This window comes from Crotalus tigris, unplaced genomic scaffold (genome assembly GCF_016545835.1).
Source record: "Crotalus tigris isolate CLP2741 ecotype Arizona unplaced genomic scaffold, ASM1654583v1 scf7180000019021.11574027:1482141, whole genome shotgun sequence".
NCBI classification, from domain to species: Eukaryota; Metazoa; Chordata; class Lepidosauria; order Squamata; family Viperidae; genus Crotalus; species Crotalus tigris.
Window position 1 is genome coordinate 1,084,708 of NW_024097333.1, and position 11,142 is coordinate 1,095,849.

Below are 11,142 nucleotides of genomic sequence, written 5' to 3' on the forward strand. Positions count from 1 at the left end.
TGACCACATGACCTGGGGACACTGCAAGCTTGTCCCCTGCCCAAATTTCGACCACGTGACTGTGGGGATGCTGCAGTGTCTCTGGGGACTGGTTGTAAATCACTTTTTCCAGCACCATTCTAACTTCAAACAGTTGGTAAATAAATGGTCATAAGTCAAGGACTGCCCGAAACTGCAGTGTACTCTATGTGAGGCTGCCCTGGAAGACCATCCGGAAGCTACAACTGGCTCAAAAATGCAGCAATACGAGCAGTATGTGTAGTCCTTGACTTACGAGCACAACTGAGCCCAAATTTCTGTTGCTAAGAAAGACAGTTCTTAAGTGAATTTTGCTCCATTTTAACACGGTCACACGGTTGTTAAGTGAATCCGTCTTTCCCCTTCTGAATCCGGTCAAAAGGTCGCAAAAGGGACCGGGACAGTGCGACCGTCATAAATATGAGTCCGTTGCTAAGGGTCTGAATTTTGATCACGTGGCCACACGGAGGCTGCAACACTTGTGCAAAAAACTTTCACTTTTTTCAGTGCCGCTGTGATTTTGAACAGGCATTAAATGGACTGTTGTAAGTCAAGGACCTGCATCCCCCTTACATGGCCATGGGGATGCTGCAACGTGCCTTCCTTTGTAACTTTGAATGGTCATTAAACAAACTGATGTAAGTTGAGGACTTCGTTGCTTTGTTGCATGTCACCTCCGCTGCACTGCCTCTCAGTTTCCAGGTGCAATTAAGATCCCTTCCTATGAATTCGTGCAGGGCTTGCAGACTGGTTTACTTGAGAGACACCCCAATTGTTTTTGCACCCCTTGGTTACATCCAGGCAGGGGGTCCAACCCCACATCCCCTCGATTAAGCACGGTCACCTTTGGGGGGCTGAGAAATGTGCCGGTCACAGCCCCTAACATCTGGAATAGCACACGGTATCCATTTTCTAAGGTTGTCTGAAGAGCTGACCTTAGTGTGTTTGTGAAAACTCTGTCCCAGGACTATTGTGATTGTTTACTTTTTAAATTGGGTGTAAGGATCTCCTGCTTGATCAGGAAGTTGGATGAGAACAGGGGTCTCCCAACTTAGCCACTTTAAGACTTGCGGACTTCAACTCCCAGAATTCCCCAGCCAGCGCTGGCTGGGGAATTCTGGGAGTTGAAGTCCGCGAGTCTTAAAGTGGCTAAGTTGGGAGACCCCTGGACTAGCGAGGTCTCTTCCAACTCTGTTATTGTTGTCTAGACTGTTCTTGTTTTAGTTGAATATTTCATATGTGGTTTAGCTGCCCAGAATCTTTGGAGTCAACAGACAAACCAGAATAAATCATGTCCCATTTGGGAGGCTTCGTACAATAATCTGAGGTGGACCCTCCAAAACCGCATGAAAAGCAAACCAGGATGAAACCTATCTGAGCTTCTCCGTGAATACAGGTAACGTACATACCTGGCTAAGCACATGGAGAACACAACCAACATGTTGAAATGATATAGGATCTCCTGCTTGAGCAGGGGGTTGGACTAGAAGACCTTCAACGTCCCTTCTGTTATTCCGATTGCAATTCCCCAAAAGGGACATCTTAGAACAGCGGTTCTCCACCTGTGGGTCGGGACCCCATTTGGGGTCGAACGACCATTTCATGGGGGTCACCAAACAACGCAGTCCGCCATTTTTTTCCTCCTTTTCCTTAGCTGTGCTACTTCCTTTTATTCTATTGGCTTTTGAAAGCCAATAGAATAGACTCTCTTGAATAGAGTCTAATTCTATTGGCTTTCAAAAGCCAATAGGAATTGTCCAGGCTGTCTCTGCCCTGCTGATCCCGCCAAAAGTCCCATTCTGCAAACGGTGCTGCACCAGTTGAGTAGTCCTCGACTTACAACCGGTTGAGTAGTCCTCGACTTACGACAGCATTAAAAAGGTTGAGAATCACTCTTAGAACATCTGGCAACCCCAGGCTGGGAACAGGGTTACGTCTTACTTCAAAATTGGGCACAATTATCAAGAGCTTTACAAAGTGGCCGCTTAGCGACCATTTAAAATTTGATCTAATGGAGGCACAAGGTTGGTTGGCTTTGGCTGCAGATTGTATGAATATGGTCTTGACCCATGACCCTTCGGACACAGCCCCAAATGGGTGACACAGCCGCTAATCCTCAACTTCCAACAGTTCATTTGTCTGTTCAGAAGTACAACAGCACTGAAAAAGGCGACTGACGGCGTTTTTCACACTTAACGACCGTTGCAGCATCGTCGTGCAGCATGTTCGGACACTTGGCAACCGACTTGTATTTATGACGGTGGCAGTGTTCTGGAGGGTCACGTGGCCTTCTGACAAGCAAAACGTCAATGGGGGAAGCCAGATTTTCATTTAACGACTGTGTTTCTAATTTAACAACCGCAGCCATTCTCTGAACGACTGTGGCAAGAAAGGTCATAAATTGGGGCAAAATTCACTTAAGGAATGTCTCGCTTAACAACAGAAAGTCTGGGCTCAACTGTGGTCATAAATCGAGGACTACCTATATACCCTTTTCTCTCTTCTCCATCCTTCCTCTTCGTCATCCTCCTCCTCATTCAGGAGACAGAGATGACGCTTTAGGCAGCCAGCCTGCATTTCGGGGGGACGGGGTAGAAATTGGGAGTGGCTGTCCAGTTGCCCACCCTATACCCAAATCTCCTTTGTTTGTAAGTCACCTAGAGTCACTCAAAAATGAGATAGGCAGCGTATAAATTAAATACAATAAATAAATACGGCTGCCCTCCCCAATTCCTGCCTGTCCCTCCCCTTTATGCCAATCCACCAAAGCGGTCTTGCAAGTGGTCATCATTCAGCAGCTGACTGCTGGAAAAAAACAGAACCCCCGTTCCAGGAGCAGGAAGGACAGGGTAGGAACCATTTTGCATTATAAGCCAGCTTCCTGTCCTCCAAAATGCGTCCAGAAGTTTGGGACTTCAGTTCCCAGAATTCCAAGCCAAGCTGTCGGTCAACCTGTCTGGATTTCCAATGTACAAAATAGTTCTCGACTTACGTTTGTTTAGTGACCGTTCAAAGTTGCAACAGCACTGGGAAAAGTAACTTAGGACCGTTTTTCACACTGACGACCACTGCAGCGTCACCGGGGGTCCCGTGATCAAAATTCAAGACTCGTTTTTTTTATGACGTGATCCCCTTTTGTGACCTTCTGGCCAGATTCGCTTCACAACTACATTACTAACTGAACGGCACTGACACCCTTAACGGCTGCGGCAAGGAAAGTCGTAACGTGGGGCAAAATTGACTTAACCACTGTCTCGCTTCCGAACAGAAATTTTGGACTCAGCTGTGTTTATAAGTCAAGGACCACCTGCCTCTCACATTTCCCCGGATCTGGGAAGGGGAGGATTGATACAGGATGCAAAAGCAGCAATTCCAACTGTAGGGGAAGATCTGTAACTCAGAACTGGGTGTTCTCCGAGCGCCGAGAACATCAAGAACCCAAGAGAAAAATGGCAATTTTCAGAACACCCTGTGTGTTTCCCGGTGCCTATTTTAAGAGTGTGACAGAAGGACAGGATATTTCCTTTGGCTGGGTTGAAGCAGCTTCTTGTCGGCAGAACAAAAGGCACCGCGTGGCTTCAGATCGGCTCTGCCTGCTTGGAAGATGGGGGGCGGGGGGGGGCATCCAAACCCCCTGACTTCTTCCAGAAACAGCTGTCCACAGAGAGAGAGAAATCAATGCGGGGAGGGGGACAGGGTTAAACAGCATCAGTGGCCTGGCAGTGGTCGGTTAGTCTCAAAGCCAAAAGCGACGGAATCCGGCATTCGCACAAGACCACGGCTTCGTACTGCGCAACGGTTCGGCCGACTCTCCCTGCTGGGGAGGGGGGTTAGTGGCGAGGGCAGCCCCCTCGCGGGGAAGGAGGCGGCAGCGCGGAGGACCCTCTTTCTGGGAAGCAAAGGGGAGGAGGGGCGGTGGAGGCAGTGGGAGCGCGCAAGGTGTGCACCACACGGCAAATCCGGATTGCCAGTTCCGTCCCATGCAGAGAGAGGAGTGGGAAGCAGGCGGCAGAGGTGAAGTCGGATCGAGGAGGCGAGGAGGGTTGCGAGTACAACGCAAATTTGACGAGGCGGACGCGAGAGGTTCTGTAAAAGCCGTTTAATCGTTCACATCTTAAAAATCAGGGAGAGGGAAGCGCACAACTTGCTGCCACGACCCACTTCGTTCACTGGTTGTACAAAATTAAAACGAGAACAAATCAAAGGAAAAAAGAAAGATATCGATCAAACCAAGGAGCACCCAAGAATACAGCAAAGCAAAAAAAAAAAAAAAAAAACCCCTTCAAAAGCCTGGTTTAGAGAGGCCGGCATCGTGGCGGTGGCAGGGATCAAAGCTTAGCACGCAAAACACACAGCAAGCAAAGACTGGAGCTGGCGGAGGGGGGAGCCGTTGTGTGCATTCCGGGCCGGAGGGAAGAGTTCGGAAAAACCAGACACGGACAACACCGTCTTCGGCCCCATCGCAGTTTCGCAAGGCGGGGTTGGCGTGGCAGTTCTTCGACCGGACCGGATCAAAACGTGGGGGAAGGAAAGAAGGAAGGAAGAGAAAGGATGGGGGGAGGAAAGGAGGGACACACAAAATGTAGCATCACCAACCTTGGAAGTCAGTGCTCGGCTGATCGGCCGGGAGACATCGCTCCGAGTCTGCCCAGGAAGAGCCTGTAAAGAAATCTACGTAGTTTAGGGGTACGCATGGATTGCAAAACACGCGCATCAATCCCAGAAATCACACCTGTCTGGAAACAACCTGGTTGCTTGTCGGATACCACATGGGGGAAGAACAAGGCGGGGAACCTAGGGCAGTGATGGCGAACCTTTTAGAGACCGAGTGCCCAAACTGCAACCCAAAACCCACTTATGCATCGTCGGGTGCCGGGTGGGTGTGGCCCATTGGGTGGGCGTGGCTGCGGTGGTAACGGCAGACTGGGTGGGACTAAAAAGTTCAATCAATCAATTCCAACTTTGCAAGATCTTTTTTTTCCCGCGAGAAGTTGAAATTGACTGATTGATTGAACCTTTTTTATTTTTTTTGCACACGGTGGCAGAGGCCTAAAGCGAAAAGGTTTTTATAAAACCCAGCGGAAGGCCTAGGACTGGGGCGACAGTGCGCATGCCCACAGAGAGGGCTCTGAGTGCCGCCTCTGGCACCCGTGCCATAGGTTCGCCACCACTGACCTAGGGTCTTCTAGAAATGACTGAACTATAGTGCTTCTCAGCCACAGCCAGGACGGGCACGCAACTTACAGCCATTCATTTAGTGACCATTTGAAGTTATAACGGCACCCAAAAAAATCTGACTTATGACTGGTTTTCACATGCCCGTTGCATCATCCCCACAGTCATGGGATCAAAATTTCTTGGTATCTGGCCTGAATTTATGAAGGTTTCAGCATCCAGCCTATATTTGTGATGGCTACAGCTCTTATGATGTTACAGCAGAGGTAGTCAACCTTGGCTCTTTTATGACTCATGGACTTCAACTCCCAGAATTCCTGAGCCAGCATAGGGGAACTATGGCCCCTTCATGACTCGTGGACTTCAACTCCCAGAATTCCTGAGCCAGCCATGCTGAGGGGAAAGGGAGAGTTTCCAAGCTGAGCCATGCTAGCTCAGGAATTCTGGGAGTTGAAGTCCACGAGTCATAAAAGAGCCAAGGTTGCCTACCCCTGACCTAGGCCTAGGCCCCTTCATGACTTGTTGGACTTCAACTCCCAGAATTCCTGAGCCAGCATGGGGGAACTATGGCCCCTTCATGACTCGTGGACTTCAACTTCCAGAATTCCTGAGCCAGCATGGCTCAGCATGGAAACCTCTCCCTTTCCCCTCAGCATGGCTGGCTCAGGAATTCTGGGAGTTGAAGTCCACCAGTCATAAAAGAGCCAAGGTTGCCTACCCTTGTGTTACGGGGTCATGTGATCACGATTTGATTTGCAACCTTCCCAGCTAGCTTCTGATGAGCAAAGTCAATGGGAGAAACCAGTCTGACTATACGATTGCACGCTTTATATAACAACTGCAATGACCGGCTTAAAAAAACTGTGGCCAAGACTGTTGTAAAATGGGGCACAGCTCACTTAACAACTGCCTTGCTTAGCTACGGAATTTTGTGACTCAGTTGGGGTTATATATCAAGGACTACCTGCACAGGCTTGGGGAGAAGTGGTCAAAATAGCAGTGTGATACTTTCTGGACAGAGGCTGGTTCCCAAACTCCAGGGAAGGCTGATGGACATGGAGACCTACAATCAGGCCAAGTATAAACACACTGCCTTGTAGGGCCCTTTGGTGCTCTGACTCCTAAATCAGAGGTCCCCGGGCCACCGTCCACTATTGGGCCTTGAGCTATTTGGAACCGGGCTGGGGAAGTGGCAGGTGAGCGTGTGCACGCATCCCCATTTGCATGAGCAGCGGGCAAGTGCATGCACATAGCTGCATCTGCGTGAGCGGCGGACACGCTTGCCCGCCGCTTCCACAAATGGAGCTGCACGCATGCATGCATGCATGCTTTGCCTGCCACTTTCACAAAACCATCCCCTCCCCCCCCTCCTGCTGGTCCTCAGAGCTGCAAAGGTTGGGGAACTGTGTTCTAAGTCAGCTGTGCAGATTTTGTCTGTCATTTGTCACCCACAGCGACAGAGAGCGCAGAAAAGGAACCCGTGTCCCTCCCACCTCCCTGACTCCCTTCCCTGCACCCCCCCCATGCAAATGAGTATCCCGGGGCACTTACAGTTGGAAGGGTGCAGCGCCCTCAGAATGTCTGGGCGTACTGGGCAGCGTAAGCGCTTGCGTACCTCTCATAGTACTCTGCCACATTGTAGGCGGTTCCGAGACTGTACTGAGAGTACGTTGCAGCTGCCGCAGCAGCTGCGTACCCGGGTTGGCTGTAGGCTTGGCTGTACGTCTGGTTTGCTGCAGCAGTTGCGGCGGCCGCAGCCGCAGCAGCGGCCGCTGCAGTATAGGGGTCAGCATATTGGGCCACTACAGCAGTGGGGGTAGATGTCCTCCGCCCCACGGGGCTCCTTTCTCTGTAAGCAGTTGCTGGAGCAGAGGGGAGGGCTCGGTCATACGCTGCTCGTGCGCGGTCGTAGAGCTCGTATGCGTACTGATCACAATACTCCCGATCATACCAGGCACGGGCACAGTAGGGCGAATAGGTGGCCGGTGCAGCGGGCACGCGTCCCCTGGAGAAGTAGTAGCTGGGCGTCGGGGTGGGCGGGGTGGGCACAGAGGCCCCTTTCGTGGCCCGGAGGGAACTGTTGCTCTTGGAAAGGGTGACAAAAATTTTCTGATCCTCCAGCGGAGTGTCGTTGAGATGCAAGATGGCATCCATGGCTTCCCGCTCTTTGGCCATGTGGACAAAGGCGAAGTTCTTGACAATGTCGCACTCCACCACTTTGCCGAAGCGCTCGAAGAGTTGGCGGATTTGGGCGGTGGTGGCTTTGGCCGAGACGTTCCCCACGTAGATCTTGGTGGCGTTGCGGATCTTGGAGGTGGCGTACTCCACAGTCAAGTGCGTCCCGTAGAATTCGCTCTTGTGCAACGTGCTGATGGCCTGGTGGGCCTCGTCCTCCTTCTCCATGTGGACGAAGGCAAAATTCTTCAAAATGTCGCACTCGTTCACTTGGCCGTACTGCTCAAACAGCTTTCGCAGCTCTTCGGCTGTGACCACAGGAGAAAGCCCCCCAACAAAGATCTTCACCATGATGATTCTGGGGGCCCCACCTGCCAGGAATCCCTTGGAAGAAAGGAAGAAGAGAACAAGAGTAAATCCAAAGACGTTCAGACATTACACTTATCCCTGGTCAGTTGAAGAGGACTGCCCACACAAGAGTAGTTTGTTTTGATCTTGGTTAGGGGTGGTTATGTTGGATTAGCTTGCTACACTGCTCTCTTTTGCTTGTTCAGGTGGTGGGCAAACCTAGGAAATGGGTTAATTCAGTCATCATGTATTCCATGAACTTAGCCATTTTAATGCGAGCTGGTAGACACAACTTTGGTGTCATCCTTGACGGGCCCTGAACAGTATCCCAATTATCCCTGCACAATTATTGGCTTTTAGGAAGCTGCCAATAATCAAATCAATCATTTAGCTCCACCTTGTCTATGAGACAATGCAGTTCCACTGATCTCAGTAGTAACGACACATATTTTTTATATGGCTCTTTCTGACCAAAAAATAAAGGTAGTCCTTAACTTATAACCATTCATTCAGCAGTTTGAAGTTATGACAGCCCCCCCAAAAGTGACTTATGACGGGTCCTCAAACTTACAAATCATTGCAGCATCTGTGCAGTTACAGGATGTGATTCGGATGCTTGATAACAGGCATGCACTTAAAATGGTTGAAGTGTTGAGTGCCCTTGGTGGGGGTTTCCTAAATTTAGGGCTACGTGTCCCTCTGGCAGGGACAGTTTAGTGGGCCCTGAGCTTGGGGTTGGACTAGATGACCTTGGAGTTTCCTTTTCATGCATCCATTCTAGCTCTCTATGGTAGAAGTTATCCTCACCAGGCTAGTTCACTGAGGATCAACTTGGGCAGCCTTTGGAACTCCAGATGTTGTTCAGCTATAACTCCCAGCATTCCTCATTGACTGGGACTTTTCTGGGAGGTTACAAATGTTTTCAGTTTTCAACTGAGGACCATCTGTTCCTTCCAGATGTGCAGAATTCCAACTCACCAGTCCAGCATGTGTCCGGCATGAGAGGAATCGCCTTCAGCTGGTCCAATCCAGCCAGCTGGACCCCTCCAGATGTTTGATCGAAGGCCTATCCACCCCAAACAGTAGCACCTTCCCCAAAGATTGATGGAATTTGTAGTCTGCAACATCTGGAGAGCACCCATTGGCTAACCTTGCAAGGTAAGATTGCTTGGTCGGTAGAGTTCAAGTTCCCATAAGTGCACTTAGTGCAGTGTTTCTCAGTCGCAGAAACTTGATGCTGTGTAGACTTCAACTTCCAGAATTCCCCAGCTAGCAGGCTGGCTGGGGAATTCTGGGAAGCGAAGTCCACCCATCTTAAAGCATGCTGGCTGGGGAATTCTGGGAGTTGACCTCCACACAGCTTCAAGTCGCCAAGACTGAGGAATCCTGCGCTGTTGTTGTTGTTAATTGCAAAGTCGTGTCCGACCCATCGCGACCCCATGGACAATGTTCCTCCAGGTCTTCCTGTCCTCTACCATCTTCTGGAGTCCATTTAAGTTCACACCTCCTGCTTCAGGGACTCCATCCAGCCACCTCCTTCTCTGTCGTCCTCTTCTTCTATTGCCCTCCATCTTTCCCAGCATTAGGCCCTTCTCCAGTGAGTCCTTCCTTCTCATTAGGTGGCCAAAGTATTTGAGTTTCAACTTCAGGATTTGGCCTTCTAAAGAGCAGTCGGGGTTGATCTCCTCTAGGACCGACCGGTTGGATCGCCTTGCAGTCCAAGGGACTCGCAGGAGTCTTCTCCAGCCCCAGAGTTCAAAGGCCTCCATTCTTTGGCGCTCAGCCTTTCTTATGGTCCAACTTTCACAGCCATCCATTGCAACTGGGAAAACTATGGCCTGGACTATACGTACTTTTGTTGGCAGGGTGATGTCTCTGCTTTTTACTTCCCTTGCGCTACCCTGCGCTAGACCAACTCAATGGGCTCTATGTGTGTTGCACAGAACATACACAGTCTCTATTATGGGGGGGGGGGAAACACCCTGACCCTCAACACAAGACTGACTCCATTTTCAAAGCACTTTCACATCGGGGTCCAACTTTGCCCCCCCCCCCCAGATTTCCACCCCTTCCCTCCCCTTGCCCGCTTTTTTCAACCTCAATCTCAAGTTGGCACCAGCGGCCAACTGCTTGGACTTCCATCCTCCCCTGCCCGCCCCCCCCCCCCCGGCCTGGCTGATGGGATCTCAAGTCGGCCTTGTCTGGAGGGGGGGCGATGGAGGGTCGAGGCCACCTACTCCACGCGCGTCCTCCCATCCTCGTGGGCGCCCCCAAACTTTGCCTTGAAAGGCGGGGAGGGGTCTGCAAGGAGGGGGGGGGAGAGGCATGCACCGAGCCGCCCCCGGGACGGGGGATTGGGGGGGCGGGAGAGGAAGGTAGGACCTGCAGCCCCGGAGCAAAGGACCAGCCGCTGCTCCGCTGCAAATCCGGATTGCACCGGGCGCGAGGTCCACGCTGCGCTGTGGGTCCTTTTGCAAAGGAGGGGTGGGCGGGGGGCCTTTTGCAAACCCCCCCCCCAGTCAGCCATTGCAGCATCAATCCGGCAGCCTCCCCCCCCTCCCCACCTCACCGGGCCGGATTCCTGCCTGCGCCTGCTTCGTGCAATGCAACGACCCCCACCTTTTCCTCCTCCTCCTCCCTTTTTCTCTTCCTTTCTTCTTCTTCTTCTTTTTTTTTCTTCCTCTCCCTCTGCCTTAACCTCCCGGCCGGGCTTGGGCGACGATGAAGCTGGCTAGGACTGCGCCATGTTGGCCTGCTTTTTCTGGCTCACGTGACTCGGAGGGGGGGGGAGAGGCGAGGACAGGTCCCTCCCCCTGCGCGACTCCTTCCGAGGCGGGGGCGGCGTTCCCACGACCAGGGGTTGACACGGGTTGCACGTCTGAACGGCTACGGTGGGACTGGCGTCCCGGGATTGCAGGGCAAAAAAAATGTCTCTCTCCCCCCCAGGAGAGACCCCCCTTGTAGGGTTGAGTTAGGGGGGTGGAAGAGGCGATCTTTGTTCGCTTTGGCCGCTGGGTGGACTTGGGATGGGGGAATGTAAGAGGCCACACTTGGAATGCTGCACCCACTTTTGGTCACCAAGATATAAAAAAAGAGGTTGAGAGTCTGGAAAGAGTGCAGAGAAGAGCAACAAAGAGGATTAGGGGACTGGAGGCTAAAACATATAAGGAACGGCTGCTGGAATTGGGGATGTCCAGTTTAATGAAGAGAAGGACGAGGGGGGACATGACAGCAGTCTTCCAGTATCTGAGTGGCTGCCCCAAAGAAGAGGGAGTCAAGCTCTTCTCCAAAGCTCCTGAAGGCAGGACAAGAAGCAACTGATGGAAACTCATCAAGGAGAGAAGCAACCTGGAACTAAGGAGAAACTTCCTAACAGTGAGGACAATTAACCAGTGGAACTGCTTGCCACCAGAAGTTGTGGATGCT

At 51.5% G+C, this 11,142-nt stretch overlaps 1 protein-coding gene across 6 annotated transcripts in view; it reads right to left on the bottom strand.

The window, feature by feature from the left end:
- The window catches only part of LOC120314905 (RNA-binding protein 4-like), a 27,359-nt gene extending 16,871 nt beyond the window's left edge, over positions 1-10,488 (bottom strand). For 3 of the 6 annotated variants that reach the window (XR_005558566.1, XR_005558564.1, XR_005558565.1), the window contains exons 1-3: positions 10,286-10,488; positions 6,745-7,752; positions 4,615-4,677 (exon numbers count right to left, since the gene is read on the bottom strand). Coding sequence is in view for 2 of the 6 variants with exons in the window: in XM_039358466.1 (XP_039214400.1) it covers positions 6,766-7,719 (954 nt within the window). In the remaining 4 variants the exon portion in view is untranslated. The other 3 variants (XR_005558567.1, XM_039358466.1, XM_039358464.1) reach the window with 3 other exon arrangements.
- Between the last annotated feature and the right edge of the window lie 654 nt (positions 10,489-11,142).